This window comes from Narcine bancroftii, chromosome 10, assembly GCF_036971445.1.
Source record: "Narcine bancroftii isolate sNarBan1 chromosome 10, sNarBan1.hap1, whole genome shotgun sequence".
Lineage (NCBI taxonomy): Eukaryota > Metazoa > Chordata > Chondrichthyes > Torpediniformes > Narcinidae > Narcine > Narcine bancroftii.
This window is the reverse complement of record NC_091478.1, coordinates 49,313,940-49,332,944: the sequence shown is the minus strand read 5'-3', so window position 1 is coordinate 49,332,944 and position 19,005 is coordinate 49,313,940. Positions and strand designations below refer to the sequence as shown.

General features: G+C 41.9%; 1 protein-coding gene across 6 annotated transcripts in view; it reads left to right on the top strand.

Annotated features, from left to right (window-relative positions):
* Positions 1-18,714, top strand: part of LOC138744552 (zinc finger protein ZFP2-like) — a 61,348-nt gene extending 42,634 nt beyond the window's left edge. For 3 of the 6 annotated variants that reach the window (XM_069900911.1, XM_069900909.1, XM_069900912.1), the window contains 6 exons: positions 114-358; positions 2,306-2,439; positions 7,758-7,870; positions 8,294-8,527; positions 15,011-16,262; positions 17,059-18,714. In XM_069900911.1, the coding sequence (XP_069757012.1) occupies positions 8,349-8,527; positions 15,011-16,262; positions 17,059-17,142 (1,515 nt within the window). In that variant the 5' untranslated portion in view covers positions 114-358; positions 2,306-2,439; positions 7,758-7,870; positions 8,294-8,348 and the 3' untranslated portion in view covers positions 17,143-18,714. The remainder of the gene's footprint in view (positions 1-113; positions 359-2,305; positions 2,440-7,757; positions 7,871-8,293; positions 8,528-15,010; positions 16,263-17,058) is intronic. The other 3 variants (XM_069900913.1, XM_069900910.1, XM_069900914.1) reach the window with 2 other exon arrangements.
* Positions 18,715-19,005: the final 291 nt, after the last annotated feature.

Sequence of the window (19,005 nt, the reverse complement as noted above, 5' to 3'; positions counted from 1 at the left end):
GTGTAAAGGACTTTATGCCGTAAAGGGATCAGTGCAAAGTTCTCTTCACTCCCACTAGTGTAATACAATAAATAAGTGATTGTACACTCTTTGTTTCTGCTGTTTTATTACAGCATGGGTCGACTTCAACATTGGTATAGTCGGCAGGATCTAGCTGGGGCACCTGGGTACCTCCGGACTGAGTAAGTGGCAGATGGCGTTCAGGAGGCCGAAAGGAGAAATAAAGGCGCTTTCAGATCCCTTGTGTCTGACTCCTACATTGGCTTCCGGGAGCACTGTGGTCCCTCATCCAAGGTAGTCCTGGTTCACTGCTGAGATCCGAAACAAAAACCAGAAAACATAAGAAGGAAGCATGCAGGTTAGTAATATTTGTTTGGTGATCCATAAATAATTTGTATGGAAGAATAATAAGTTTGGAATAAGAGTTTGTATGGTATAATTTTGTTTGGAAGATTACAGTAGTTCTACAGGGTTCATTTGGAATACATATGAAGTAACCAGAGTCTAGATTAAATTTAATAATTGACTGGTTGCAGAGAATCCCAGGATAAAGTGAAATTTGAACAACAGACATGATAAAATGTGCAAATATTAGATAAAAGCGATGGGGGAATGCCCATGCGGATACTATTGCAAAGGCTGCTGCTTTCCATGGTCCCCTTACCATCTATTCAGATAGGGAGAAACAATGGTTGAATGGACCAACCCTGCCTGACATGAGGAGTGTATTAAAACTTCACGGGGACGTCCCTACAAATCAAATTAAATTATGGAAATAGCAGAGGTGAACCAGAAATTTTGAGACTCTGTTATGGACTACTGCTGGACAAGTTTGTGTTCCTGATGCATTTTTACCTGTACTGCTTAATTATATACCATATTTTCACTCATATAATGCACACACACATATAACATGCAGAAAATAATAAATTGTTTGAAAATATTTTTGTATAGCATATATTCCAAATTCCAACTGGCAAAAGCAATTTGCATTTAAATGTGACATGTGACAAAACACAAGTCTGCTGCAGCTAATCTCCCACAATTAACACCCATTCAACTCCCCTAGAGGTGTCAATCACATTAACAAGCTTTGTTGAAGAATCAATTAAAAAGATTGAAGACCTGACTTCAGTTAAGCAGTATTTTAATTCAAATGTGCATGCACTTGATATGCGAATCTCCTCCCTCAGGGATGGGTCTGAGCAATTAACACCTGCCATAAATTTGTTTACTGCTATATTCTCATACTCGCTATAAATTGCCAGCACATCTTTCCATAGCTGCTATTAATTGTGTGAGTTCTTTCAACATGTAAAAATATTCTCCTAGCACGTACACATGTATAACGTGCGGGGTAAGGGGTACCTGGTTTGTAAAATACGCATGTAATGTGCACATTATATGCATAAGAATACGGTACATGCAAAGACAATTTTGGTTAAGGGGAGAATGGTAAGTGTGGCACTACAAACAAAGTGGCATCCTAATTTGAGAAAAGAAAGGCAAAGGAATGTGTATCTGTCAGAAGAATAATCCTTGTAAAGCAATTAAGTGCCCTCCAGATAGGAGAAGCCTATGGGACCATTTGAGTACATAAAGGTTGATTTTAAAGAATTGTCTACACAGCTATAAGTACTGTCCTGTTATTTTTGATCATTTTAGTAGATGGATAGAGGCAATACTAATAGTAAATGCCACAGCAGAAGCAACGGTAGGAATTATATTACAGGAAATAATATAGCTACGTTCACCCACAGGTACAACCAAAATTTTTAAAATGTTTACTAAAAATACTGTACAAGAACATATTTTGTATTAAAAGTACTGAATAGAGTGGTCCCCATTACCCTTCAGGGGCCCGACAACAGTGTCCCCACCCCAAGTTGCATCTGATCCTCAGACACCATTACCTGTACCCCAATTTGGTCTCCTAACTATTATTAGCTCAGACAATGGGCTGCATTTTACTTTAGCAATAAATTAAATGAATAACTATGCCAGCGTCTCAGAATAAAACAGCAATTTTACTGTGCTCATCACTCGCAGGCAGCTGGAATTGTGGAAAGAGTAAATGGAACATTGAAAAATAATTTGGCCAAACTAACTGAAGGAACAGGACAAAACTGGTTGAAAGTACTCCCTCTGGTCCTTTTTGAAATGAGAATGACACCACACACTAGCAGATGACTAACCCCAGTGGAAGATAAAATGTAGAAGTGTGTCTTGACCTACATGCCCTAGTGAAAGAATGATTAATTATGTACAAGAATTAACTGAAATTCTTGAAACTTTGCATTTGCAGGTATGTAACCCTCAGAGAGAAAACAGGAGGACAACATAGGAGGACCGTTATTGAAAATTCAGCCCAGTGAATACATTCTGATAAGGGATTGGGAGTCGAAAAAGTTGGCAACAAGGTGGAAAGGCCCCTTCCAGGTATTGTTCCTCACTGAAGTAGTGGCCATACAAATTGCGGCCAAGCTTTAGAGTTATTTTGACAGTAAAAGGAGGAACATATAACATATAATAACATATATAACAATTACAGCATGGAAACAGGCCATTAGGCCCTTCTAGTCCGCACCGAACCAAACACTCCTCTCTAGTCCCACCTACCTGCACAATGACCATAACCCTCCACCTTCTTCTCATCCATATACCTGTCCAACTTTTTCTTAAATAATAAAATTGACTCTGCCGCCACTATTTCTCCTGGAAGCTCATTCCACACAGCTACCACTCTCTGAGTAAAGAAGTTCCCCCTCATGTTACCTCTAAACCTCTGCCCTTTAACTCTTAACTCATGTCCTCTTGTTTCAATCTCTCCTACTCTTAACGGAAATAGTCTATCCACATCCACTCTGTCTATCCCTTTTATAATCTTAAATACCTCTGTCAAATCCCCTCTCAACCTTCTACGCTCTAAAGAATAAAGATCTAATCTGTACTCTAGATGCTTAAACCCAGGTAACATTCTGGTAAATCTTCTCTGCACTCTCTCCACTCTGTTTATATCCTTCCTATAATTAGGCGACCAGAACTGCAAACAGAACTCTAAATTAGGCCGCACCAACGCCTTATACAATCTCAACATCACTTCCCAACTCCTATATTCCATGCAATGATTGATAAAGGCCAGCATACTAAAAGCCTTCTTCACCACCCTATTCACATGAGTTTCTACCTTCAGGGAACGATGTACTCCTACATCTTTCTGCTCTTCTGTATTCATCAATGCTCTCCCATTTACTACGTATGTCCTGTTCTGATTCTTCTTACCAAAATGAAGCACCTCACACTTATCAGCATTAAATTCCATCTGCCATTTTTAAGCCCACTTTTCTAAGCAGCCCAAATCCCTCTGCAATCCTTGAAAACCTCCTTCATTATCCACTATTCCACCTATCTTAGTATTCCACCTATATAGTAGTAGGGCAGGAATTCTGTACTTGTATTCCCGATGCTTCAGAAAATATAATAGATTTAGCAAACCACATCAAAAGAGCAATACATAAAGTGCAGAAAATGGAAAACAATTCCACAATTACATTTACCCCCCATCCAGGACAATTTGGTAGTTTTTTTAAGGGAAGCTGGACAACATTTATCCAGGGATTATGCATCTTAGCCATCATTTTATTGGTTGTGTTGTTTTTGCGATTCTTTTAAAGCTAACTTTTACAATTGGTTATAAAATGATAGATTACAGCATAGATTGTATTGATTTGCTTTATTTGCTTCTTTCCTTCCTATAAAATTCATCAGTAAGAGAATGTTTAAAAATAATATTTTTTATGGGGAAAAAACTAAAATCTGTTAAACAAATTGTTTTCTTTTGGTAGCACAGGTGCAAGAGGTGAGAACCAAGGTTCTCGAGTTCTCGAAACTTGTGCTAGATGTTTTGCTGAAGTCAGCAGATTACAGATCTCGTGAATAGTTGTGAACAGGGTGTAGAATGGGAAGGTAACCATATTCTAACAACAAAATAAGTTATCATGGAATGATAAAAGGAGGAAATGTAAAGAATTATGGGAATGTGGCTGCTGCGTGGTATGTAGGCCAACAAATAATTAATGGTTTAGTAGATTAAGCAGTACGCAGCTGCAAAGCATAGTATGAATGGAATAGGATGGGAGTATTAAGTAAGAGATATAGCATATCAAAAATTTGCTGGGTTGTAAATCACAGAAACTGCAAAGGACAGAAGTAGCAAAAACGTTAGATTGCCAAAGTAAAAAAAAATATGTAAAACTGCACGTAGGCATCTGTCTAAAGGACTTTACAAGTTGTACAAGGATGCTGTGTACTCTGAGTAGGGAATCAGTGCAAAGTATGAGTTACATTATTTATTCTTTCTTTGTTCCCCTCACTCCCACTAGAGTAATACAATAAAGAAGTGATTGTTCGCTTTTTGGTTCTGCTGTTGTTTGTTTTATTTTAGCGTTGGTTGACTCCAACAAGAGGTCAACAATATTATGAGAGACATAGATAAGGTAGACCGCCAACCCCTTTATCCCAGGACTGGAGTAGCAAACCCCAGAGAACATCTGTACAAAATGAAGGGAAGAAAGTTTAGGGAGACAGCAGGGGCAAGTTTTTTTTTCCCCCACATTGAGAGAGTTTTGGGGGGCTGGAATGCATTGCCAGGGGTGGTGATGGAGGCTAGAACAATAGAGGGATGTTAAGAAAGTCTTAGACAGCCACTTGGATGAAAGAAAAATAGAGGGTTATGAGGTGGGAAGGATTTAGTTCTTTTGTGTAGGCATATACATCCTCAACCGATGGTCAGAACACTTCCAATCTCTTTTCAGTGCCAACCGCTCAGTCCAAGATTCCGCCCTGCTCCAGCTCCCTCAACAGCCCCTAAGGCTAGAGCTGGATGAGGTCCTCACCCAGGATGAGACATATAAGGCAATCGAACAACTGAAAAGTGGCAAAGCAGCAGGTATGGATGGAATCCCCCCAGAGGTCTGGAAGGCTGGCGGCAAAACTCTGCATGCCAAACTGCATGAGCTTTTCAAGCTTTGTTGGGACCAAGGAAAACTGCCTCAGGACCTTCGTGATGCCACCATCATCACCCTGTACAAAAACAAAGGCGAGAAATCAGACTGCTCAAACTACAGGGGAATCACGCTGCTCTCCATTGCAGGCAAAATCTTCGCTAGGATTCTACTAAATAGAATAATACCTAGTGTCGCCGAGAATATTCTCCCAGAATCACAGTGCGGCTTTCGCGCAAACAGAGGAACTACTGACATGGTCTTTGCCCTCAGACAGCTCCAAGAAAAGTGCAGAGAACAAAACAAAGGACTCTACATCACCTTTGTTGACCTCACCAAAGCCTTCGACACCGTGAGCAGGAAAGGGCTTTGGCAAATACTAGAGCGCATCGGATGTCCCCCAAAGTTCCTCAACATGATTATCCAACTGCACGAAAACCAACAAGGTCGGGTCAGATACAGCAATGAGCTCTCTGAACCCTTCTCCATTAACAATGGCGTGAAGCAAGGCTGTGTTCTCGCACCAACCCTCTTTTCAATCTTCTTCAGCATGATGCTGAACCAAGCCATGAAAGACCTCAACAATGAAGACGCTGTTTACATCCGGTACCGCACGGATGGCAGTCTCTTCAATCTGAGGCGCCTGCAAGCTCACACCAAGACACAAGAGAAACTTGTCCGTGAACTACTCTTTGCAGACGATGCCGCTTTAGTTGCCCATTCAGAGCCAGCTCTTCAGCGCTTGACGTCCTGCTTTGCGGAAACTGCCAAAATGTTTGGCCTGGAAGTCAGCCTGAAGAAAACTGAGGTCCTCCATCAGCCAGCTCCCCACCATGACTACCAGCCCCCCACATCTCCATTGGGCACACAAAACTCAAAACGGTCAACCAGTTTACCTATCTTGGCTGCACCATTTCATCAGATGCAAGGATCAACAATGAGATAGACAACAGACTCGCCAAGGCAAATAGCGCCTTTGGAAGACTACACAAAAGAGTCTGGAAAAACAACCAACTGAAAAACCTCACAAAGATAAGCGTATACAGAGCCGTTGTCATACCCACACTCCTGTTCGGCTCCGAATCATGGGTCCTCTACCGGCATCACCTACGGCTCCTAGAACGCTTCCACCAGCGTTGTCTCCGCTCCATCCTCAACATCCATTGGAGCGCTTTCGTCCCTAACGTCGAAGTACTCGAGATGGCAGAGGTTGACAGCATCGAGTCCACGCTGCTGAAGATCCAGCTGTGCTGGGTGGGTCACGTCTCCAGAATGGAGGACCATCGCCTTCCCAAGATCGTGTTAATGGCGAGCTCTCCACTGGCCACCGTGACAGAGGTGCACCAAAGAAAAGGTACAAGGACTGCCTAAAGAAATCTCTTGGTGCCTGCCACATTGACCACTGCCAGTGGGCTGATATCGCCTCAAACCGTGCATCTTGGCGCCTCACAGTTTGGCGGGCAGCAACCTCCTTTGAAGAAGACCGCAGAGCCCACCTCACTGACAAAAGGCAAAGGAGGAAAAACCCAACACCCAACCCCAACCAACCAATTTTCCCCTGCAGCCGCTGCAACCGTGTCTGCCTGTCCTGCATCGGACTTGTCAGCCACAAACGAGCCTGCAGCTGACGTGGACTTTTTACTCCCTCCATAAATCTTCGTCCGCGAAGTCAAGCCAAAGATATACAGTATAGCTCGGCATAACATCCTGGGTCAAAGGGCCTGTACAATGTTGTAGTTCTCTGTTCTACTGTGCTGTGCATTGGCACCTCCATACCAGACAGTAATGCAACCAGTAGGAATGCTCTCCATGGTGCATTTGTAGAAGTTTGCGAGAGTCTTTGGTGACGTACCAAATCTCAAACTCCTCACAAAGTATAGTCACTGGCGAGCCTTCTTCATGGTTGTATTGACATGGAGGCCCCAGGATAGATCTTCAGGGATGTTGGTACTCAGGAATTTGAAGTTTTACTCCTTTGCACTGCTGACCCCCTCGAGGTGGACTGGTTTGTGTTCTCCTGATTTCCTCCTCCTGAAGTCCTCAATCGGTTTCTTAGTTTTGGAATGTTGAGTGCAAAGTTGTTGTTACACAGATCCTGTATGCTTCTTCATTGCCATCTGTGATTCTGCTATCAACCGTGGTTTACCCTTCAAACATAAATGTTGCTCCTCTCATCTAAATTTTATTTTAATACAACCTTAGTTTCTATGATCTTGTTACATAGCTTAGAGTCAAATATTAACAGCTCTCGGAAGTCGATTCATCATTCCCAAACAATTATTTCCAGACTTGCTTGCTATGCTTCAGATGTGTTTTAAAAATGTTTTAAGTGGCACTGGCATATCCATTATCCCTTCCAATGTAGTATCTGAACAAAAATTGGGAAATTGCTGAGATGTGTGGGCAGCATGTGTGGAGGGAAAACTAACTAATGCTTGAAGCAGTGGCATCTTTCTTAATGGAAAGGAATTTTTTTCTCCCAATGGAAGTGGAAGAAGAGAGCATGGCCAAGGGTTGTGGTGATTCCCTTAGCATGTATGCCTTACCACAAATGATGTGTGCGTGTCAGGTTTGAAAACATAACGAAAGAAGAAATGTAAATACATTAAATAATGATATAAAAGCTAAAAGCAAACAGCTGGGTAAAGTCAGCAGGTCAGGGAACATCTGGTTGAGATTGTGCACCAACATATTTTGGGTTCAGATGCTCAATTGGGAAAGAAGCACTGACTGTCTATCTCTTTATCTGTTTAGATGCTGCCTGACCTGCTAAATACCTCCAGCAGTTTGTTTTTATGCGCCAGAATACAACATCTACAAGCCTCTTGTCTCCATACAAAAACAAATGACCACAGTCGGATATAAAGGCCAGTACTGCCTATCATTATTTTCTATCAGGTCTATATTGTATTTTAGCGATTCATACAGGGATTTGTGTTGGGCCTAGTGTTGATCGGGAACAAAATATGGGCCATGATTGAGAGTAGATCTGCCACCACCTTTTGGCCAGGCTCAATGGCTTTATGGCCTGTGAATGATCAAAGGCTCTCAGCTGCCTTGTCTGAGCAAATTAATACCAACAAGGTGGTTTAGCTTTTAACTGATACACTGTTCATGCACACAGAAATCAGATATTCCAGTCAAGGAAGCCCATTTTTGCTAATTTGTCACTTGAAATAGGAGAGGAGCTACTGAATTGCTTTCATTCAGTGTCTGGAGGTGTGATGGGGAGGTGAGCAGTGGCTTCTTCTCACACTGACAACAAGATTATTCCCTCTTTCTTCCTGCAGGTCTTTGGTAGAGGCAGCATTTCAGCCTGAACCCCAAGGCCAGCAGAGCAAGACAATGGAACTTGAGAGACCACCAGAACCTGTCAATGTGAAAACTGGCAAAAGTGAAGTGGAGCCAAGGAATACAGTGGGTTCTGAAGAGCCAACCCCAGCAGAGCCAGAGCCTGAAGACGTCAAAGAGGTTAAGGAGAAGCCTAACAGCACAAAAGACAAACAATTGCAGCCACAGTCCAGGTAGGCAGCTGCTTTGTTTTTCAGCACCTCAAACGTTTTGATCCTCAAATGTGGATATTTGGGAAACAGAATGCTGCGTCTTGTTTCCAGATTCTAAAAGACAGATTAAAGTTTGCAGAGTGACAATGCTGAATTGATTCTGGAAAAAAATGCTTTAAAATCATAGAAAACTCAGGACACACAGGAATGACAGTCCATTATATCTATGTTGACTTTAAAAAGTAATCCCAACTTCCAGAACTTTGTGGTCCTGAAATTCAAATCTCAGTAAGTACATATTTGATGATGTGCAAGGAAAATTTCTGCCTTAGTTGTCCTTGAGATACTGGTTCCTCTCGTGCCTTACTAATTACTTTAAATCTGTGACCTCCCTTATTAATTACAAAAAAATATTCATATCATAGCAGTCTTAGATATTATTTCCATATTTCCTGATCTGAAGGTGTCAAAATTACAATGTTCTTTTCTCCTCTTTAATGTGCCTATATACTCACTTTAACAATTACCCCTAGTAGGTGAGCATGTAAAAGATACAGGTGTAAAATTAAAGACCATGGAAATGTATTGGCATAGACTGAAAATTTAATTTACATGGGGAGAAAGGTAAAAAGCAATGAATGGGTCTTCTGGGGAGGCAGGCTGTAACTCATTGCAGGCGTTTGTACTTGGGTCTCAGCAATTTGTTTTATTCATTCGAGGGATTTGAGCTTTGCAGACTAACCCAGCATTTAATTGCCTATCCCAGATCGCCCTTGGAGGTATGAGCTGTATTCTTAAACTGTTGGAATCCTTCAAATTACATAAAGCTTGAGGGACGCACCAGGTCAGGCAACGTCCAAAGACAGTCAATATTTTGGGTTGGTGTTTGGAGAAAGATGATCAGGTTTAGTGGGTTCACAGAGAGATGAGTCTGGAGACAAGGGTTTGTAATCACATACAACTTTTATTAACACACATGCACAATTTATAGAAGAGCATGGGAAATTGTAATGGGAATAAAACGTGTGCTATAAGTGAGGTTCTTTACATGCTTCTGGACCCCTGATTAATGGGAGTGCACCTCTACTATATATTATAAGCAGGGGTTCTACACACACTCACGGATCCCTGATAAGTGGGAGCATAGCTCTACTACACACACTCCTGGACCCCTGAGCAGTGGAAGATGCGGCTCTACTGCAAGTATTGCTATCACAATGCTATGGTTCAGCTTCAATACAGTACATTACCCGTGACCCTTCAAAGCAACATCCACAATAGCAAGTTGGCATGGAGCAGTATCGGGCTCTGACCACGAGGTGGAGAGAAAGAATGTGCTGTGCTCTTTTGTTAAATGCAGGGCTAATCTGTGTATCCAGCCAATAAGGATCCTAAGTGATTTGAATTAGCCAATAGCAAAGTGAGCATTAATTAGTGACTGAAGCCCAACCTTGACTGACACATGATGTGACTTCTAAATAAGAATGACATTTGTGATTCTCCAGTCCTCTCAAAACCATGCCAGAATCCATTGATTCCTGGAAGATCACTACCAATGCCTCCACAATCTTTACAGCAACCTCCTTCAGAACTTGAGGGTGCATTCTTTATAGTCCAGGAGACTTATCTACCCTTAGTCCATTTACCTTTCTAAGTACCTTCTCTCTCATGATCTTGAGAGCACTCACTTCACTTCCAAGAGACCCTTGAGAGTCCAATAAGATGCTATTGTCTTATACCGTGAATACTAATCCAAAATATTCATTCTGCCATCTCCTTGTCCCTCATTAAATCTCTCCAGCGTCATTTTCTAATGGTCCTATGTCTACTTTTGTCTCTGTTTTGCTCTTTATATATTTAAAAAAGCTTTTAGAATCCTTTAATATTCTCTGATATTATTTGCTAACCTCCTTTCATAATTTCTCTTCTTTCTTAGTTGCCTTCTCTGTTTTTGTTTCCCAGTCCTCTATCTTCCAGTTTCCTTGGACTGTGTGCCCTCTCTTTTGCTTTTACTTTGGCTTCAACTTCCCTGCTCTGCCATAATTGTCTCATTTTTCCATTCATAATTTTATTTCCTTTTGGTATGTATCCGTCCTGCACTTTCCTTATTTTTTTTGCAGAAACTCCAACCATTGCTGCTGTGCTGTCTTCCCTATTAGTGTGCTTTTTCAATTGACTTTGGCCTGATCCTCTCTCATGTGACGTAATTTCCTGTACTCCACTGAGATATCGACACATTGGATTTAGCCTTTCCTTTTCAATTTTCACAGTGAGTTCAATCGTATTGTGATTACTACCTCCCAAGGGTCCCTTCACCTCTCTAACTGGCTCATTTGTTAGCTCCCAATCCAAAACAGCTGGTCCCCTGATGGGATCTTCAACAAATAGCTCCAAAAAGCCCTCCTGTAGGCATTCCACAAACTCTCCCTCTGGGATCCTGTACCGACCTGAATTTCCCAATCTACTTTTATGTTAAAATCTCCTATGATTAATATAATGTTGTCCTTCTGACATGCCTTTTTTATTTCCTATTATATTTTGTAGTTCACATCCCGGCTGCTGTTTGGGACCTGTATATTACTGCATTAGGATATTTTTACTTTTACCATTCCTTAAATCAACCCATAAGGACTCAACCTCTTCTATTCCTATGTCACTTCTTTCCAATGATTTGATATTGTTGTGTACCAGCAGAGCCACGACACCCACTTTGCCTACCTGCCTGTCCTTCCGATACACCATGTATTCTTGGATGTTCAGTTCCAAATGGCACTCATCCTTTAGTCACAACACAGTAATGGGCACAGCATTGTACCCTCTGATCTGTAACTGTACTGCAAGATCATTCATCTTGTTTCTAATGCTATGTGCATTTAAGTATAATACCTATAGACTAGTTTTTGAATGCCCTGTGTCTCATCCCTCCAGTTATAATTTTGTCTCATCACTGGCTTGTCATCCTTGCTGCACACTATCCTTTCTATTTTGCCCTTCATAGCTCTGACACTCTGGTTCCCATCTCCCTGCAAAATTAGTTTAAATCTTCCTTAACAGCCTTATTAAATCTGCCTGCCAGGGTATTTGACCCTTTGTGTTTAGGGGTATTCCATCCTTTTTGCATTGGTCGAACCTTCTTCAAAAGAGATCCCAGTGATCCAAAATCTAAAGTCCTGCCCTGTGCATCAGTTTCTCAGCCACACATTTATCTGCTTATCTGCCTGATCTCGTTATTTTTGTCCTCACTAGCACGAGGCAGTAATCATGAGATTACCGTGCTGGAGGTCCTACTTCTCAGCTTCCTTCCTGATTCCTTGTATTCTCCCTTTAGTACATCCATACACATCTTTCCTGACTTCTGGCAGTTTACTCTCTCCTCAGATTGTTTTGAACCCAATCAGAGACATCTTTTACCCTGGCACCTGGGAGGCATCACACCATCTGGGAGTCTTTATCAGCCCTTTTCCATCCTCCTCACAAAATAATTTCTAATCACAACTGTATGGTTCTTCACCTTCTGTGTCACAGAGTCAGACTCATTACCAGAGACCTGGTCACCTTGGTTGTCCTCTGTCAGGTTATACTCAGCAATACTATTCAGACGATATACCAGTTGCTGAGGGGGATGGTCACAAAGGTGCTCTCTACTAACTCTCTGTAGCTCCTGTCTGTTATCTCTTCACTCTCCCTAATGAGCAGTAGGTCATCAAGCCACAGCTCCAGTACCTTAACATAGTCCCTAAGGAGCTGCATCTCAGTGCATCTGGCACTTAGTGCAGAGCAACAAAGGGATTTGGGAGTTATGGTAAATAGTACCCTCAAAGTTGATACTCAGGTAGATAGAGTGGTGAAGAAGGCATTTGGAATGTTGGCCTTCAAGAGTTGAATTCAAGAGTTGGGATGTTATGATGAAATTGTACAAAGCATTGGTGAGGCCAAGTTTGGAATACTGTGTGCAGTTTTGGTCACCGAATTATATGAAGGATATAAACAAAATAGAGAGAGTGCAGAGAAGTTTCACGAGAATGTTGACAGGATGTCAGGGTTTGAGTTACAGAGAAAGGTTGAGCAGCCTGGGGCTTTTTTCTCTGGAGCGTAGAAGATTGAGGGGGGATTTGATGGAGGTGTTCAAGATTTTAAAAGGGACAGAGAGAGTCAACGTGGATAGGCTTTTTCAATTAAGAGTGGGGGATATTCAAACCAGAGACCATGGTTTGAGATTGCAGGGGGAAAATTATAAGGGGAACATGAGGGGAAATTTCTTCACGCAAAGGGTGGTTGGGATGTGGAATAAGCTTCCGGCAGAGGTGGTTGAAGCAAGGATGTTATTTACATTTAAGGAAAGACTGGATAATTACATGGAGGGGAGAGGATTGGAGGGGTATGGACAGTGGGACTAGGAGGGTGGAGATTTGTTCCAGCATGGATTAGTAGGGCCAAACTGGCCTGTTCTGTGTTGTATATGGTTATATATCAGGAAGACTTAGAACCCACATCTGACACACACCACTGAGCACTAGTCCTACAAACATACTGCCATTGCGACACACATAGTTGTAGTGGCGAACTGGTTGCACTTATTGTGCGCGGTCACTGGGGCAGCTGTGGCAAATATGGCATAGTGATACCTACTCTTCCGGTCCAGACTGGAAGAGCGCCTGTGCTTATGTCAGCATGACGCAAGTTCTAGAACTTGAGGGAAGGCCAGTCTCAGTCTTTTTGCTGCACTCGTGCAAATCTAGTTTATTAATAATTTAATAAGTAATACATAATTCACTTACCCCACACCTGACCACTCCCTCAATCTCCACTACACGAGTGATAATTAGCTTCTTGCTGCTGCCTTGCCCCTTTTTAAATTCTAACTTGATCTCTCTTCCTCCTAATGGGTTATTTCTGAGTGCCTTCCTTTTCTTCCCCTTTGCCCCCACCCCCGGCCCTGCCCAGACCAATTAAGGGCCTGGTTGAGCAGAGCTCAGATTGCTGTCCAGACACACTCACTAGCCCTATGTTCTGGTAATTGATGACCAATCTACCGGTTAAGGTCCAGTGTGAAAGCTCTTTAATTGGCATGCAGGCATTGTCAGACACAGAGGCATCTGATGATGCTTGCGTGCCGATTAGCCTAGTGTGAAAGGGGAATAGGGTATCCTGGGATAAAATAGTGACACATTGATATTTTTGCATGAGTGCAGGAACATGAAGGAAACAAAAGATTAAAAAGAACGTGTAAACTTTGCCAACCTATACAAACCTTTATAAATGTCTAAAGGACCATGGGAAAGTTACAGCGAGAGAGAAAGAGAGAGGTGGCAGATTTGCCCTCCCAGAATTATGTCCAGCAGAGAAACCCCTTCCTGAGTGCTCAGTGTACGGAATTCTGGGAGGGCAAGTCTGCCATCGCTCTTTCCTATAATCTTTATAAATTGTGCGCTTTTGCTGCTAGGACTTGCCCCAAGTGGTTTATAAATTGTGAGGTTATACTTTTCCATGGTCTTTTATAAAATTGTAAAGGTTATATTAGGTCAACACAACAACAGACGCTCATATTGTGCTGTACATAATGCTTAATTATGTTATAATTAGGCATCATTAATTTTGTTCAAATACAAGATCATAATATATTGATCAGGATTTAGAGCAGGCCCACCATCACTCGGTGTGTCACTCAGACGTCACCATTGGATGCCTTGTGATGAGTGTGAAAGGAGACAAAGAACTGATTGACAGTGGTCCAGTGTGAAAGGCAAAAAATGGCTTCCTTATCCAGTTCACTGAACAGCCAATCTACTGGGCTGACTTACAAGCAGTTCATGTTGCTGTTCAGGAAAACTGGAGACTTCCCATAGATAGCTTATCTTCTGTTCAACCCTTTTAATCCCAGGGTCATTCTAGTGCATGCAAACATGTCTCCTCCAAAGCCAGAATATTCTGGCTGAAGTAGGACGCACAGAAATCACTACAAATGATGTCCAATGGAGCTTTGTACAAGAGGAACATGGTATTTTCTCAAAGTATCAATCTTCATTGCAGAGGACAAAATGTTGAGTAGCTCTTTGGCTGAACCCAGCCAAAGTCAGCATTTCTGGAAAGGTAAAAGCTGGAAGAACAAGGAGCAGCACTGTTGGCATAGCGGTTAGCGCAATGCCTTTACAGCACTAGCGATTGGGACCGATGTTTGAATCCTGTGCTGTCTTTAAGGAGTTTGTCCTTTCTCCTCATGTCTGCATGGATTTTCTTCAGGGGCTTTTGTTTCATCCCACTGTTCAAAAACATACCTGGGATGTCGGTTAATTGGGGGTAAATTGTGTGGCACAGACTCATGGGCCAAATGGCCTGTCACTGTGCTGTAGGTCTAAATAAAAAAAAAGACAATCATTGGTGGCAAATCAATGAATGTTTCCTTGCAGATTTGTGGAATAGAGTTCAGAGAACAAAACTTGAAAGAATCTTTTGAATTTGTATCTTCTACTTACCGTTATGAATTGTCATTTTTTTTTTAATTAGGGCATTAGAAGAAGAGGATTTACAGACCAGAGACTCCAATAAATCAGCACATAAAGATCAGTCAGAGTCACTTGATTCGTCAGGACCAGAGTATCAACGTCCTTTGAATGTGGAAGGAGATATGTTTGTCTGTCCCGTGTGTGGGAAACGATTTAAAACATTAGTATGGATGGAGAAACACCGAGACACACACACAAGAGGAAGAGTGTTCCAGTGCTCTGACTGTGGAAAGAGTTTTAACCATTTGCATAGTCTAAGGAATCACTGCAACATTCATAGCCATGAAAAACCATACACCTGCTCTATATGTGACCGGACCTTCAGTGGGTCAGACAGCTTGATGATGCACAAGTGCAATGATACAGGAGAACAGCCCTACAAATGTGGCGTCTGTGGGAAGGGCTTCAATTATCCATCAAAACTCGAGACTCACTGGCGCAGTCACACAGGAGAAAGACCCTTCAGTTGTTCAGTGTGTGGAAAGAGATTCACGCAAACATCCAATCTCCTGACTCACCAACGGATTCATTCTGGGGAGAGACCATTCACCTGCTCAGTGTGTGGAAAGGGGTTCACAGGCTCTTCGAACCTACAGATACACCAGCGCACCCACACAGGAGAAAGGCCATTCAATTGCTCCCTATGTGGAAAGGAATTTACTCAAGCATCCAGTTTACTTACCCACCAGCGCATTCACACAGGAGAGAGGCCTTTCACCTGCTCCATGTGTGGGAAGGGATTCACTCGGTCTTCACACCTTCTGACCCACCAGCGCATTCACACTGGGGAGAGGCCTTTCACCTGCTCAGTCTGTGGGAAGGGTTTCACACGGTCCTCACACCTGGTGACACACAGGCGAGTTCACACTGATGACCGGCCCTTCAAATGTTCTGAGTGTGGAAAGACATTCAAAGGCTCTGAAGAACTTATGAAACACCAACGGATCCACACCGATGAAAGGCCGTGTGGTTGCACCCTCTGTGGGAAGAGATTTAGGCAGCTGTCCCACTTGCTTACTCACCAGAGGGTTCACACTGGGGAGAGACCATTCAGCTGTTCCATATGTGGGAAAGAATTTACTCAGTCTTCTCATCTTCTAAGGCATCAGCGACTTCACAGTGGGGAGAGGCCTTTTATCTGCTCCACATGTGGGAAGGACTTCACTCAGTGGGCTGATTTGCTAACACATCAGTGTGCGGCAACCAATCAAGCACAGCCAAACCCAGAACAGCTGGTCTTCCTTCAATTTCAGGTATAAATTTGTTAATTATCAGCATGGTCAAGATTGTCTATGAACCCAGAGGTGCTGAAAGTAAAATATAAATGCGTTTTTTTAATCAGCTCCAACAAGTTGTATTTCTGCAATGCCTGTTTTTTTTTAAAAAAGATGAAAAATCCCAGTAGTTAAAAAACACTGAATAATCAAGGGACTAAAATTGGAAGGTCTGAATAAAACCTGCTTTGGGGAGGGGGAGCGTTATTTCTGACAAAGAATTTGCAAATATTAGCTCCCACATGCCTAAAATATGGGCCATAGTCATTGGAGCAAAGGGGATGGCAACCACAAGATGTCAGAATCAGGAAATGGGTATCTGTTGGAAAGTGCAACAGTAAGTGTAGACTCCACATGAGTGTTAGCACTGAGAATTTGAAAAAAAAGTCAATAATGTAGAATTTAGGAAATTGTTTTCTCTCAAGGAGCATATGCTACATTTGAGACTGAATTGACATGAGGGTGTGGGAATAGAATGAAAATGGGTAGATTTCATTTACTGGGGAAACATCTCTGAATATAAACATCTTAAATTAGTCGGGCTGAATGGCATGTTTTTCTAACAAATTGTGCATAAAATCAAAAATGCCCAGTTAACATGAATTGTAAGAACTTGATCCCATTCTTCTTCTTGTATGTGCCTCTGTGAGGCACTTTGGATGATTTTTCTCCATGCTGGCATAGTAGAAATACAAATTGCTGGAAGTTCCTGATGCTAATTTCTTCAAGGAAGTGATTCTGATAACTGTACAATGCAGTGTACCTTGACTTTCAGGTTTTTGACAAAGTAACGCATGAAAGGCATCCGTGTAAAGAACAAAACTATGGGAATTCCAAGCGTGGATCAGAACCCGACTGAGAAGGTCTGAATGGATTCGTCCAGGGCTTCAAATTGGGACCATTGCTGTTGCTAATTTCCATCAATGACTTGGATTTAAAATGTCAGTGCGACGCTTTGGAATTACAGATGATGATGACGTGCACCGTTCAGTGAAATTCAAGATGCGGCCGCAGATGTAGGTGACAGAACTTGGATGAATGTATGAGGAGATAGAATGTGGAAATTGATGAAGACAAGTAACCCAGTAATGTACATTGTTTAGAAGACTGGAGAAAATGGTGCTAAAGATGAAAGACCAAAAATTAGATTCTGTGCCAACAATTGTTCAACAGATGCCTATAAGATGTTGATGTCCAGAACTCAAACAGGATGTTTGAATTCTCTGGGCAGACCACACCTTAAGCACTGTGACCAGTACAAACATTGGCAGTGCTGAGCTCTAGTCCTAGTGTCAGATAACTAAGAAATAAAGAAACCAGCTTGAGAGTGTGGGTTTTCTGATGTAACTTTTGTCATTTATCAGGTGGGAATTTAAATGGGAAGTAAGAATTGGATTCGCAGGATTAACATTTTAGTGGAGGTGATCAGTTGGGTCCTTTCTCATAGAGTAACCAACACACTGAACAAACCACCCAGATGAAACAGGGGAGTGAAAAAAGCCCAATGGCTCAAGGAAATTGTTGCTGTGGTATAGGATTCTCTTTCTCCATCCCCTCCCCCCATCCCTGGCCATGAAACTATCTCAATCCAAAGAGCTGAATTTTGCTGTTGGACTAAGCCTTCAACTCTGACATTTGGAAATGGTTTGGGCTGGCATAAATGGACTGGAGATTAGTGTTTTGGATATACAGTAAATAAACCAGTTTTCTTTTGAGCATTATGTGGTCCTCAATCTCTCTGAAGTAAAATGAAGAGATAACAACAGACTAGGGGAGTGTCACAGGCTGACATATAATATAAGCAACTCGTGAGGTAGTTACTACAGTAAAAGAGGCAGTGCAGAAACTAACATGGGCCGTTACTTGGCAGTAGACTTTAAATGGTCTCGTGTGAAAGCTGGCCAGTACAGATATCAGGACTAACATCTGTGTTATGAATGTATTTGTGATACAGGATAACACAAAGTAGATTAGGTGAAAGCTTATCCAGGACCCATCATTTTAATGCAGTATAAGAAAGATCAAAAGATCTGTGTGACAAAAAACAGTATTGTCTGTTTTGTGTAACTAATAACCTGGAAAAAGTATGAATGTTTATCATTGTGCAAGTTTCCTGTGGTCTACTGGTAAGACATGAAATCTATTACTTTCTATTGATGGTGTAGTGTATGCTTGTGCCTCATCGCCAGCTGGTGCAGTAACATACACAAGGATCACATGACAATAATCTTGGGATTGATGTGTTCAGGCCAAACCACCAGATACTGCATATTTGTAAATATGAACTGTTTTCAGTAGTTTTGTATTCGGTGCTTACAGCTCGCTTGAGATGAAAGTTCACACGCTCCAACAGATATGCTATTTGTAAGGATATTGTATATGCATATAGATTCCTTGTACTTTGTCTATTCAATAAACCAAGTTGATTTAACTTTGGTGTTAAAACTTTTGTGATTTAGCTTACCTGATGTATTGGAAGTGTGATTATGAAATTGGCAGGACGAAATGACTTGTTGAAAAGCACTAAGAGACCAAAGAGATGTATAGATGAAAGAGTCAAAATGGAGAAGGATAGCAAACAGACCACATCTATTGAAATGAAGGGAACGCATACCAATTTTATTAGGGGGGGGGGTGAGGGGGTCGAGAAGCTTTAGGTAGTTCTAACAAGAAAATGTTACAAGGCTGAGAGTTGGAAGATAGTGATTTACCATTCCAGGTG